Here is a 14477-nt window from a genome sequence, read left to right on the forward strand (position 1 = left end):
TCACATCATCCGTGCTTAAACAGCACCAGCAGGTTCAACTGAGCATGGTTAATAAACAGTTACTGATCAGGCAGGCGGAGGTGAAATAAGGCAGACAGGTGAGTGACAGCTGATGGCGTTGGCACAATACAAACGTGTCCCTCTGAAGCTCAAACTGTCTCCGTGTCCACAGTGAGACCGGAGCCACTCACCAGTCTCACCTGTCATCACAGACAGTGAACGGTACACCAGAACGTAGCCGGATGTAACTTGCCAGCGCCCCCTGGTGGTCGAAGCCTCTGGTTTCTGTTCGTGGTAAAAATGAAAATTGTTGTTGACGTTAGTCGCAGTCGCTGCTCTGGATTTCACCTCAGGTTCATCTGATGGTTCGGTTCAGTTCAGTTACTGTTGAGAGAGACCAGTGAGACCAGTTTCATATCCAGCTGAGTCCCAGTCCCCGGGTCGCCATGACCTCCTCCAGGTCCTGGTCTTCCTGTCGCTCCTGCAGCCTCTGTTCCTCCAGCAGAGACACCAGAGAGTCTCTCTGCTCCACCACCTCTAACATCTCCTCCAGGATCAAACGCTCCTCCAGCAGCTGCCAGTCCTCCTTCAGGTGGTCTGCATGACAACACAACACGCATCAGCTCCACCCGCTGTGCTTCATGTACCACACAGACACATCTTCACCTCCTCACGTTTCTCTGACGCTTCACTGCTTGTTTCTTTCACATTAACGTTTCTGAGGCAAATTATGAATTAGAGATAATTTCATTTTTAAATTGTTCAAACTAAACTAAATTTCTTTACGTTTCCTGTGTTTCCGTTATATTTGCTGCCAAATGTCGTCGTTCTCTGGTTTCTCTTCTAGCAGAGAAACTACTGCCCAACGCTGAGCCTCGGCTTTTACACCCTGCGAGTGAAACAGTGAGAGAAACGATGGAGTTTGATGGTTTAAATCCGAAGCCGACAGGAAGTGAGTGTTACCATCGACGGCCATCCGCTCCCTGAGCTCCTGCTGCAGCCGACTCTGTCTGTCCTCCAGCTCCAGCTCTCGAGCACTGAAACACAGCACATGGGACAAAGTCTGAACCCTGATCCAGATCGAGACAGTCCTGATAGAGTCCAGCTACACCAGCTTCTCCTGGGTTTAAACTGCAGCTCAAAGGTCAAAGGTCAGATACTCACAATATCATCAGTTCAGATTCGTATCGAACCAGAGAGTTCTTCTGCTGAACCAGCTGGAACCACTGCTGCATCAAAGCTGGGTTGTCCAGTTTACCCAGTCCTACAGAGACAGGTGAACAGTTGGACATGTGAACACTTGGACACGTGAACAGGTGCAGACAGGGGTCAAACTGTCAACCCAGGAATGAGAGGACGACCCGCTCGTCTATCGCTGATATCACTGTCAGTTCACAGGAATAATCCTGATGGAGGCTGGAAAGGTGAAGATGTCCCCGCTCAGAGCAGTGAGACAGGACAGTAAAGACAGTGAGTTACTGATCTGAAGAATCAGAAGGTGAACAAACCTCCCAGGTGAAGGTCGATGTCCTGACTGTCGTTAGAGTCTCCCCAGTAATCTGACACAGAAACACAGGTGAGTTCAGGTGACCTTTCAGTGTGTGTGTGTGTGTGTGTGTGTGTGTGTGTGTGTGTGTACCAGCTTCTCCTCTGAGAGCTTTCTCCACCATCACTCCTCTCTCCTCCAGCTGCCTCTGTGTCTCCTCCACCTGCTGCAGCTTCCTCTGGATCATCTGAGACAGACAATATTTTTGCTTTCAGACCGAGACCACAGAGGCCCTCTGTCCTTTTCAGATGGTCCTCACCAGGGTTTGTATGAAAGCTTTTACAGCAACTTAAAAACAGCACACACAACAGATAAATAAACCAGGACAGAGACAGTCAGGGACACATGGAGACATCATACGTCCCTGACTGTCTCCGTCCTCAGGTTAACTCACCTGAGCCTTGTGGAGTCTTTTCAGCTGTTCCTGTTTGGCCTGTCTTCGAGCGGCTCTCTGAACTCGTCGTGTGATTTTTGCATCCAGGTCTTCCTCTTCGTCCTCTCGACTCCTTTGGAACATGGTCTCCGTCACACTCAGACTGGACAGCTCCTTCGGCTGGACTAGGACCCCCAAAACCTCCGTGGGACAAGAGGACCGTCCGTCAGAGTCCTGAAGGGAGACTCTGTCTTTCACAGAGTGTTTCTGGAACAATGCAAACAACAGTGTTTTTCTTACTTTCCAGGACTGAAACTATGACCCTGCACAAGACTCGATGATTGGACGACCACTGTAACCGTCACCATCTGTCCGTACCTTGATGGCGTAGGATCGTTTAAAAGCCAGAGCGTGAGGAACATACACAGGCTGAGACGCATGGAGGAGAAACAGGAAGGACAAAACATATCAAGCTGATGGAAAACACAACCACACGATCAGGTCTCAACAAACTCTGAACTAAAACACTAAGATTTCTAAGTCCTGAAGTGCAACTGGAGTCTGGGGTCAGAGGATACAGGTCCTCACAACTCAAGACAAGAGTCAGTCCAAACAAGTCCGTGTGGTTGGGACAAGTCTAAGTGAAGACCTAACCAAGTTAGGTCTCAACTTAGCTGAGACAAATCTAAGTCTTCAGTGACTTTGAGTAGGTACTGAGTTCAAATCCAGTTTCAAATTTGTAAAGTCCGTGTCAGAGAAAGACAAATCAGTCAGTTGTAACAAGTATACGTCAGCTGGGACAAAGATCTGTCAAAGCTCAAGTTCATCCTGACAAATCCAAGAAATCTCAAGTCAGCAAAGAAAAAGTCAAGTGTCAAATCAAAAGACCACACCTGAATCCAGTCTCACGTCAGCTGAGAGAAGTCAGAGTCGAGCACTGAGTTCAAGTCCAGTTTCAATTCAGTTAAGTCTCAGCCAACTGGGACAAGCCCAAAAAAAGTCTAAGCCGAGCTTAAGCTAAGTCTTGAGTTAGCCAAGACAAGTTTAAGCCACAACAGAGAAGCCAAGACAGCTGAGACAAGTACAAGACAAGGCCAGAGTCAGTCATTCAATCATGTTGAATCTGAGTCAGGTACAGGTAATGTCTAAAAAGACATTTCACGTTGTGGAAATGTCTCAAATGATCAAGACAAGTCTTACGTCTGCTGAGCAGAATCCAAGTCAGTTGAAAACAGTTATGCCTTCAGCAGGTTGAGACAAGTCCAGGTCAAGTTTAAAGTTTGGAGGTAAAACGTCTTCTATGATAAAACAGTCATCCAGTCACAGAACGTCCAACACCATCACCACACTGTGTTTCCTGTCTGTTACGCATGATACCTCCTGCTTCTCCTCCTCTTCCTTCACTGTGACTCTCTGAATTTCAGACGTGAGATCAAGCAGCTCCAAACGCAGCTAAAACATCAGATAAGACAGTTTACCTTAGGACATGTCCAGGTGCGTTTCACATTGACTCAGAGTGTCAGTCTTAAATCCTGTAATTATTCTGATCCTCTCACTGCACACAGGACAGAGAACCTGGCTGCAGCTTTGACGCTGATGAGCATAAAATACATCGGGACAGACCCGAGGAACAGCTGAGAACACCTGCTGTGGCTGGTGATGCTACACTTCAGTGTGTGACCACATGGAATCCCCCAGGTACTACCCAACCTACACAGGCTGACACCTCTGGGAAGCAGGAAATGGTACTTCAACATAAAAACACTTATATATATATATATGTGTGTGTGTGTGAAAATATATATACTGATTGTACTCTGATTGGTTGGTTTGTAGCCGTACACTGATTGGTTGGTTTGTAGCCGTACTCTGATTGGTTGGTCTGTAGCTGTACTCTGATTGGTTGGTTTGTAGTGCAGTGTGGCGTCAGGGAAGTTGTTGGTGTTGAGAGCTGTCGTGTATTTGTTTCTTACGTTGTTTCTGGGTTTCAGTGAAAACCTCTGCAGCAGAGTGGATGAGTCCAGATCAGACTCCTCTGTCAGATTCAGACCTCCTCTCACACCTGGAGACAGGAAGTGCTATTATTACATCATTACAGTGAGCCACTCTGTCTGTATGCGTGTGTATATTGCATCATCACCTGTAGCTCTCCTCTGATTGGCTTTTTCCTTCTTCACTGTCTCTGGAGGTAAAGTCCCGCCCCTCCTCTTCTCCATCTTCCTGTTTCCAGAGAAGACTGCCCTCCACAGACCTCTGGCCCCACCTCCTTCCACCTCCACCTGCCCAGGGGGCAGAGCCTCCCTAAGCCCCTTCAGCTGGTCAAGGAGAGGCCCACCCCCACCCTGCAGAGGGGGGAGGAGGTGAGGGGAGAGGCTGCGCACTCCTCTATGTCTCCTCCTCCTCACCCATGCTGGCTCCTCTTCATTTAAGTCCCACCTATCCTTCACAGACTCCGCCCCACTCTCCTGAAGGAGGAGCTTCTTCGAAGGCAGTTCAGGGTTTATGTTATCAAAGGAGCCCCGCCCACCAGGTTGTTGGGGGGCTTGTCTCTGAGTGACTGTTACTATGACGACAGCAGGTGTGAGCTGTGGGTTTTTGTGGGTGGAGTCAGGTATGGAGATGGAGGCAGTGGGGAGCGTGGTGCTGGGGGTTGGGGTCACAGATGAAGTTGTAGAGGAGGTGATGAAGGGCAGCAGGTTGCAGGTGGAGTCAGGCTCTACAGTTGTGTTAATGCTGATGTCACTTCCTGCTGCTGAGGAGGGACTCTGAGCAAATGGAGAAAAAGACTCCTCCTCTGGGGGACACAACAAAACCACACAGCATCAAACAGAGGATTCAAACTGCAGACCTGACAGGAAACGAAAAACTTACCGTCATTGGTCTCCACTTCACCACGTCCCTCCTCTTCATCATCGTCGTCCTCCTCCTCCTCGTCTCTCAGGTGGAGGTGGAGCTGCATGGTTGGTCTCCATGAAGCTCTGGCCTCCTCTGAGGTCACAAGTTGCCGGCCTCCTCCTCCTCCTCTAGCCTCGTCCTCCTCCATCTCAGATTCTGAACTGAAAAAAGATAAACAGAAAAGAAGAAGAAGGAGAAGGAGGAGGAGGAAACAGAACTATGGAATACAAGTAAGTAATTGCATGAAAAAGTAAACATTCATTGTTGTTCCCAATGATTCTATTTCTATTTTGTGTTTCTGAATCCAAAGCTGCAGATGTTTTTCATTCATTTTTGGACGACATACTATAGTATGACATAGTATGCGATTTTGACGCCTTACTATACTATGACGTTTTTTATGACTTTTTGAGGTCGAAAAAAAAAGTGACTTTTTTTGGCCGAAAAAAACGGCATACTATACTATGACGTTTTTTATGACTTTTTGAGGTCGAAGAAAAAAGTGACTTTTTTTGGCCGAAAAAAACGGCATACTATACTATGACGTTTTTTATGACTTTTTGAGGTCGAAAAAAAAAGTGACTTTTTTTTGGCCGAAAAAAACGGCATACTATACTATGACGTTTTTTATGACTTTTTGAGGTCGAAAAAATTTTTGACTTTTTTTGGCCGAAAAAAACGGCATACTATACTATGACGTTTTTTTTGACTTTTTGAGGTCGAAAATTTTTTTGACTTTTTTTGGCCGAAAAAAACGGCATACTATACTATGACGTTTTTTATGACTCTTTGAGGTCGAAAATTTTTTTGACTTTTTTTGGCCGAAAAAAACGGCATGCTATACTATGACGTTTTTTATGACTTTTGGAGGTCGAAAAAAATTTTGACTTTTTTTGGCCGAAAAAAACGGCATACTATACTATGACGTTTTTTATGACTTTTTGAGGTCGAAAAAAAAAGTGACTTTTTTTGGCCGAAAAAAACGGCATACTATACTATGACGTTTTTTATGACTTTTTGAGGTCGAAAAAATTTTTGACTTTTTTTGGCCGAAAAAAACGGCATACTATACTATGACGTTTTTTATGACTTTTTGAGGTCGAAAATTTTTTTGACTTTTTTTGGCCGAAAAAAACGGCATACTATACTATGACGTTTTTTATGACTTTTTGAGGTCGAAAAAAAAAGTGACTTTTTTTGGCCGAAAAAAACGGCATACTATACTATGACGTTTTTTATGACTTTTTGAGGTCGAAAATTTTTTTGACTTTTTTTGGCCGAAAAAAACGGCATACTATACTATGACGTTTTTTATGACTTTTTGAGGTCGAAAAAATTTTTGACTTTTTTTGGCCGAAAAAAACGGCATACTATACTATGGCGTTTTTTATGACTTTTTGAGGTCGAAAAAAAAAGTGACTTTTTTTGGCCGAAAAAAACGGCATACTATACTATGACGTTTTTTTTGACTTTTTGAGGTCGAAAATTTTTTTGACTTTTTTTGGCCGAAAAAAACGGCATACTATACTATGACGTTTTTTATGACTTTTTGAGGTCGAAAATTTTTTTGACTTTTTTTGGCCGAAAAAAACGGCATGCTATACTATGACGTTTTTTATGACTTTTGGAGGTCGAAAAAAATTTTGACTTTTTTTGGCCGAAAAAAACGGCATACTATACTATGACGTTTTTTATGACTTTTTGAGGTCGAAAAAATTTTTGACTTTTTTTGGCCGAAAAAAACGGCATTCTATACTATGGCGTTTTTTATGACTTTTTGAGGTCGAAAAAAAAAGTGACTTTTTTTGGCCGAAAAAAACGGCATACTATACTATGACGTTTTTTTTGACTTTTTGAGGTCGAAAATTTTTTTGACTTTTTTTGGCCGAAAAAAACGGCATACTATACTATGACGTTTTTTATGACTTTTTGAGGTCGAAAATTTTTTTGACTTTTTTTGGCCGAAAAAAACGGCATGCTATACTATGACGTTTTTTATGACTTTTGGAGGTCGAAAAAAATTTTGACTTTTTTTGGCCGAAAAAAACGGCATACTATACTATGACGTTTTTTATGACTTTTTGAGGTCGAAAAAAAAAGTGACTTTTTTTGGCCGAAAAAAACGGCATACTATACTATGACGTTTTTTATGACTTTTTGAGGTCGAAAAAATTTTTGACTTTTTTTGGCCGAAAAAAACGGCATACTATACTATGACGTTTTTTATGACTTTTTGAGGTCGAAAATTTTTTTGACTTTTTTTGGCCGAAAAAAACGGCATACTATACTATGACGTTTTTTATGACTTTTTGAGGTCGAAAAAATTTTTGACTTTTTTTGGCCGAAAAAAACGGCATACTATACTATGACGTTTTTTATGACTTTTTGAGGTCGAAAAAAAAAGTGACTTTTTTTGGCCGAAAAAAACGCCTTACTATACTATGACGTTTTTTATGACTTTTTGAGGTCGAAAAAATTTTTGACTTTTTTTGGCCGAAAAAAACGGCATACTATACTATGACGTTTTTTATGACTTTTTGAGGTCGAAAATTTTTTTGACTTTTTTTGGCCGAAAAAAACGGCATACTATACTATGACGTTTTTTATGACTTTTTGAGGTCGAAAAAAAAAGTGACTTTTTTTGGCCGAAAAAAACGGCATACTATACTATGACGTTTTTTATGACTTTTTGAGGTCGAAAAAAAAAGTGACTTTTTTTGGCCGAAAAAAACGGCATACTATACTATGACGTTTTTTATGACTTTTGGAGGTCGAAAAAAATTTTGACTTTTTTTGTCCGAAAAAAACGCCTTACTATACTATGACGTTTTTTATGACATTTTGAGGTCGAAAAAAATGTTGACTTTTTTTGGCCGAATAAAAAAAGGCATACTATACTATGACGTTTTTTATGACTTTTGGAGGTCGAAAAAAATTTTGACTTTTTTTGGCCGAAAAAAACGGCATACTATACTATGACGTTTTTTATGACTTTTTGAGGTCGAAAAAAAAAGTGACTTTTTTTGGCCGAAAAAAACGGCATACTATACTATGACGTTTTTTATGACTTTTTGAGGTCGAAAATTTTTTTGACTTTTTTTGGCCGAAAAAAACGGCATACTATACTATGACGTTTTTTATGACTTTTTGAGGTCGAAAAAATTTTTGACTTTTTTTGGCCGAAAAAAACGGCATACTATACTATGACGTTTTTTATGACTTTTTGAGGTCGAAAATTTTTTTGACTTTTTTTGGCCGAAAAAAACGGCATACTATACTATGACGTTTTTTATGACTTTTTGAGGTCGAAAAAAAAAGTGACTTTTTTTGGCCGAAAAAAACGGCATACTATACTATGACGTTTTTTATGACTTTTTGAGGTCGAAAATTTTTTTGACTTTTTTTGGCCGAAAAAAACGGCATACTATACTATGACGTTTTTTATGACTTTTGGAGGTCGAAAAAATTTTTGACTTTTTTTGGCCGAAAAAAACGGCATACTATACTATGACGTTTTTTATGACTTTTTGAGGTCGAAAAAAAAAGTGACTTTTTTTGGCCGAAAAAAACGGCATACTATACTATGACGTTTTTTTTGACTTTTTGAGGTCGAAAATGTTTTTGACTTTTTTTGGCCGAAAAAAACGGCATACTATACTATGACGTTTTTTATGACTTTTTGAGGTCGAAAATTTTTTTGACTTTTTTTGGCCGAAAAAAACGGCATGCTATACTATGACGTTTTTTATGACTTTTGGAGGTCGAAAAAAATTTTGACTTTTTTTGGCCGAAAAAAACGGCATACTATACTATGACGTTTTTTATGACTTTTTGAGGTCGAAAAAAAAAGTGACTTTTTTTGGCCGAAAAAAACGGCATACTATACTATGACGTTTTTTATGACTTTTTGAGGTCGAAAATTTTTTTGACTTTTTTTGGCCGAAAAAAACGGCATACTATACTATGACGTTTTTTATGACTTTTTGAGGTCGAAAAAATTTTTGACTTTTTTTGGCCGAAAAAAACGGCATACTATACTATGACGTTTTTTATGACTTTTTGAGGTCGAAAATTTTTTTGACTTTTTTTGGCCGAAAAAAACGGCATACTATACTATGACGTTTTTTATGACTTTTTGAGGTCGAAAAAATTTTTGACTTTTTTTGGCCGAAAAAAACGGCATACTATACTATGACGTTTTTTATGACTTTTTGAGGTCGAAAAAAAAGTGACTTTTTTTGGCCGAAAAAAACGGCATACTATACTATGACGTTTTTTATGACTTTTTGAGGTCGAAAAAATTTTTGACTTTTTTTGGCCGAAAAAAACGGCATACTATACTATGACGTTTTTTATGACTTTTTGAGGTCGAAAAAAATTTTGACTTTTTTTGGCCGAAAAAAACGGCATACTATACTATGACGTTTTTTATGACTTTTTGAGGTCGAAAAAAAAAGTGACTTTTTTTGGCCGAAAAAAACGGCATACTATACTATGACGTTTTTTATGACTTTTTGAGGTCGAAAATTTTTTTGACTTTTTTTGGCCGAAAAAAACGGCATACTATACTATGACGTTTTTTATGACTTTTTGAGGTCGAAAAAATTTTTGACTTTTTTTGGCCGAAAAAAACGGCATACTATACTATGACGTTTTTTATGACTTTTTGAGGTCGAAAAAAAAAGTGACTTTTTTTGGCCGAAAAAAACGGCATACTATACTATGACGTTTTTTTTGACTTTTTGAGGTCGAAAATTTTTTTGACTTTTTTTGGCCGAAAAAAACGGCATACTATACTATGACGTTTTTTATGACTTTTTGAGGTCGAAAATTTTTTTGACTTTTTTTGGCCGAAAAAAACGGCATGCTATACTATGACGTTTTTTATGACTTTTGGAGGTCGAAAAAAATTTTGACTTTTTTTGGCCGAAAAAAACGGCATACTATACTATGACGTTTTTTATGACTTTTTGAGGTCGAAAAAAAAAGTGACTTTTTTTGGCCGAAAAAAACGGCATACTATACTATGACGTTTTTTATGACTTTTTGAGGTCGAAAATTTTTTTGACTTTTTTTGGCCGAAAAAAACGGCATACTATACTATGACGTTTTTTATGACTTTTTGAGGTCGAAAAAATTTTTGACTTTTTTTGGCCGAAAAAAACGGCATACTATACTATGACGTTTTTTATGACTTTTTGAGGTCGAAAATTTTTTTGACTTTTTTTGGCCGAAAAAAACGGCATACTATACTATGACGTTTTTTATGACTTTTTGAGGTCGAAAAAATTTTTGACTTTTTTTGGCCGAAAAAAACGGCATACTATACTATGACGTTTTTTATGACTTTTTGAGGTCGAAAAAAAAAGTGACTTTTTTTGGCCGAAAAAAACGGCATACTATACTATGACGTTTTTTATGACTTTTTGAGGTCGAAAAAATTTTTGACTTTTTTTGGCCGAAAAAAACGGCATACTATACTATGACGTTTTTTATGACTTTTTGAGGTCGAAAAAAATTTTGACTTTTTTTGGCCGAAAAAAACGGCATACTATACTATGACGTTTTTTATGACTTTTTGAGGTCGAAAAAAAAAGTGACTTTTTTTGGCCGAAAAAAACGGCATACTATACTATGACGTTTTTTATGACTTTTTGAGGTCGAAAATTTTTTTGACTTTTTTTGGCCGAAAAAAACGGCATACTATACTATGACGTTTTTTATGACTTTTTGAGGTCGAAAATTTTTTTGACTTTTTTTGGCCGAAAAAAACGGCATACTATACTATGACGTTTTTTATGACTTTTTGAGGTCGAAAAAAAAGTGACTTTTTTTGGCCGAAAAAACGGCATACTATACTATGACGTTTTTTATGACTTTTTGAGGTCGAAAAAAAAAGTGACTTTTTTTGGCCGAAAAAAACGCCTTACTATACTATGACGTTTTTTATGACTTTTTGAGGTCGAAAAAATTTTTGACTTTTTTTGGCCGAAAAAAACGGCATACTATACTATGACGTTTTTTATGACTTTTTGAGGTCGAAAATTTTTTTGACTTTTTTTGGCCGAAAAAAACGGCATACTATACTATGACGTTTTTTATGACTTTTTGAGGTCGAAAAAAAAAGTGACTTTTTTTGGCCGAAAAAAACGGCATACTATACTATGACGTTTTTTATGACTTTTTGAGGTCGAAAATTTTTTTGACTTTTTTTGGCCGAAAAAAACGGCATACTATACTATGACGTTTTTTATGACTTTTTGAGGTCGAAAATTTTTTTGACTTTTTTTGGCCGAAAAAAACGGCATACTATACTATGACGTTTTTTATGACTTTTTGAGGTCGAAAAAATTTTTGACTTTTTTTGGCCGAAAAAAACGGCATACTATACTATGACGTTTTTTTTGACTTTTTGAGGTCGAAAATTTTTTTGACTTTTTTTGGCCGAAAAAAACGGCATACTATACTATGACGTTTTTTATGACTTTTTGAGGTCGAAAATTTTTTTGACTTTTTTTGGCCGAAAAAAACGGCATGCTATACTATGACGTTTTTTATGACTTTTGGAGGTCGAAAAAAATTTTGACTTTTTTTGGCCGAAAAAAACGGCATACTATACTATGACGTTTTTTATGACTTTTTGAGGTCGAAAAAAAAAGTGACTTTTTTTGGCCGAAAAAAACGGCATACTATACTATGACGTTTTTTATGACTTTTTGAGGTCGAAAATTTTTTTGACTTTTTTTGGCCGAAAAAAACGGCATACTATACTATGACGTTTTTTATGACTTTTTGAGGTCGAAAAAATTTTTGACTTTTTTTGGCCGAAAAAAACGGCATACTATACTATGACGTTTTTTATGACTTTTTGAGGTCGAAAAAAAAAGTGACTTTTTTTGGCCGAAAAAAACGGCATACTATACTATGACGTTTTTTATGACTTTTTGAGGTCGAAAAAATTTTTGACTTTTTTTGGCCGAAAAAAACGGCATACTATACTATGACGTTTTTTATGACTTTTTGAGGTCGAAAAAAATTTTGACTTTTTTTGGCCGAAAAAAACGGCATACTATACTATGACGTTTTTTATGACTTTTTGAGGTCGAAAAAAAAAGTGACTTTTTTTGGCCGAAAAAAACGGCATACTATACTATGACGTTTTTTATGACTTTTTGAGGTCGAAAAAAAAAGTGACTTTTTTTGGCCGAAAAAAACGGCATACTATACTATGACGTTTTTTATGACTTTTGGAGGTCGAAAAAAATTTTGACTTTTTTTGTCCGAAAAAAACGCCTTACTATACTATGACGTTTTTTATGACATTTTGAGGTCGAAAAAAATGTTGACTTTTTTTGGCCGAATAAAAAAAGGCATACTATACTATGACGTTTTTTATGACTTTTGGAGGTCGAAAAAAATTTTGACTTTTTTTGGCCGAAAAAAACGACATACTATACTATGACGTTTTTTATGACTTTTTGAGGTCGAAAAAAAAAGTGACTTTTTTTGGCCGAAAAAAACGGCATACTATACTATGACGTTTTTTATGACTTTTTCAGGTCGAAAAAAAAAGTGACTTTTTTTGGCCGAAAAAAACGGCATACTATACTATGACGTTTTTTATGACTTTTTGAGGTCGAAATTTTTTTTGACTTTTTTTGGCCGAAAAAAACGGCATACTATACTATGACGTTTTTTATGACTTTTTGAGGTCGAAAAATTTTTTGACTTTTTTTGGCCGAAAAAAACGCCATACGCCATACTATACTATGACGTTTTTTATGACTTTTTGAGGTCGAAAAAAAAAGTGACTTTTTTTGGCCGAAAAAAACGGCATACTATACTATGACGTTTTTTATGACTTTTGGAGGTCGAAAAAATTTTTGACTTTTTTTGGCCGAAAAAAACGGCATACTATACTATGACGTTTTTTATGACTTTTTGAGGTCGAAAAATTTTTTGACTTTTTTTGGCTGAAAAAAACGGCATACTATACTATGACGTTTTTTATGACTTTTTGAGGTCGAAAAAAAAAGTGACTTTTTTTGGCCGAAAAAAACGGCATACTATACTATGACGTTTTTTTTGACTTTTTGAGGTCGAAAATTTTTTTGACTTTTTTTGGCCGAAAAAAACGGCATACTATACTATGACGTTTTTTATGACTTTTTGAGGTCGAAAATTTTTTTGACTTTTTTTGGCCGAAAAAAACGGCATACTATACTATGACGTTTTTTATGACTTTTTGAGGTCGAAAAAAAAAGTGACTTTTTTTGGCCGAAAAAAACGGCATACTATACTATGACGTTTTTTATGACTTTTTGAGGTCGAAAATTTTTTTGACTTTTTTTGGCCGAAAAAAACGGCATACTATACTATGACGTTTTTTATGACTTTTGGAGGTCGAAAAAATTTTTGACTTTTTTTGGCCGAAAAAAACGGCATACTATACTATGACGTTTTTTATGACTTTTTGAGGTCGAAAAAAAAAGTGACTTTTTTTGGCCGAAAAAAACGGCATACTATACTATGACGTTTTTTTTGACTTTTTGAGGTCGAAAATGTTTTTGACTTTTTTTGGCCGAAAAAAACGGCATACTATACTATGACGTTTTTTATGACTTTTTGAGGTCGAAAATTTTTTTGACTTTTTTTGGCCGAAAAAAACGGCATGCTATACTATGACGTTTTTTATGACTTTTGGAGGTCGAAAAAAATTTTGACTTTTTTTGGCCGAAAAAAACGGCATACTATACTATGACGTTTTTTATGACTTTTTGAGGTCGAAAAAAAAAGTGACTTTTTTTGGCCGAAAAAAACGGCATACTATACTATGACGTTTTTTATGACTTTTTGAGGTCGAAAATTTTTTTGACTTTTTTTGGCCGAAAAAAACGGCATACTATACTATGACGTTTTTTATGACTTTTTGAGGTCGAAAAAATTTTTGACTTTTTTTGGCCGAAAAAAACGGCATACTATACTATGACGTTTTTTATGACTTTTTGAGGTCGAAAATTTTTTTGACTTTTTTTGGCCGAAAAAAACGGCATACTATACTATGACGTTTTTTATGACTTTTTGAGGTCGAAAAAATTTTTGACTTTTTTTGGCCGAAAAAAACGGCATACTATACTATGACGTTTTTTATGACTTTTTGAGGTCGAAAAAAAAAGTGACTTTTTTTGGCCGAAAAAAACGGCATACTATACTATGACGTTTTTTATGACTTTTTGAGGTCGAAAAAATTTTTGACTTTTTTTGGCCGAAAAAAACGGCATACTATACTATGACGTTTTTTATGACTTTTTGAGGTCGAAAAAAATTTTGACTTTTTTTGGCCGAAAAAAACGGCATACTATACTATGACGTTTTTTATGACTTTTTGAGGTCGAAAAAAAAAGTGACTTTTTTTGGCCGAAAAAAACGGCATACTATACTATGACGTTTTTTATGACTTTTTGAGGTCGAAAATTTTTTTGACTTTTTTTGGCCGAAAAAAACGGCATACTATACTATGACGTTTTTTATGACTTTTTGAGGTCGAAAAAATTTTTGACTTTTTTTGGCCGAAAAAAACGGCATACTATACTATGACGTTTTTTATGACTTTTTGAGGTCGAAAAAAAAAGTGACTTTTTTTGGCCGAAAAAAACGGCATAC

At 37.2% G+C, this 14477-nt stretch overlaps 1 protein-coding gene across 1 annotated transcript in view; it reads right to left on the reverse strand.

The window, feature by feature from the left end:
* Positions 1 to 114: 114 nt before the first annotated feature.
* The window catches only part of LOC121176557 (protein-methionine sulfoxide oxidase mical3a-like), a 76886-nt gene continuing 62523 nt past the window's right edge, over positions 115 to 14477 (reverse strand). Inside the window, exons 21-31 of the mRNA XM_041030646.1 lie at positions 4791 to 4975; positions 4060 to 4713; positions 3893 to 3981; positions 3297 to 3371; positions 2298 to 2348; positions 1941 to 2186; positions 1640 to 1733; positions 1509 to 1559; positions 1165 to 1264; positions 964 to 1037; positions 115 to 597 (exon numbers count right to left, since the gene is read on the reverse strand). Of these exons, the coding sequence (XP_040886580.1) occupies positions 413 to 597; positions 964 to 1037; positions 1165 to 1264; positions 1509 to 1559; positions 1640 to 1733; positions 1941 to 2186; positions 2298 to 2348; positions 3297 to 3371; positions 3893 to 3981; positions 4060 to 4713; positions 4791 to 4975 (1804 nt within the window). The 3' untranslated portion in view covers positions 115 to 412. The remainder of the gene's footprint in view (positions 598 to 963; positions 1038 to 1164; positions 1265 to 1508; positions 1560 to 1639; positions 1734 to 1940; positions 2187 to 2297; positions 2349 to 3296; positions 3372 to 3892; positions 3982 to 4059; positions 4714 to 4790; positions 4976 to 14477) is intronic.

This window comes from Toxotes jaculatrix, chromosome 22, assembly GCF_017976425.1.
Source record: "Toxotes jaculatrix isolate fToxJac2 chromosome 22, fToxJac2.pri, whole genome shotgun sequence".
NCBI lineage: Eukaryota > Metazoa > Chordata > Actinopteri > Toxotidae > Toxotes > Toxotes jaculatrix.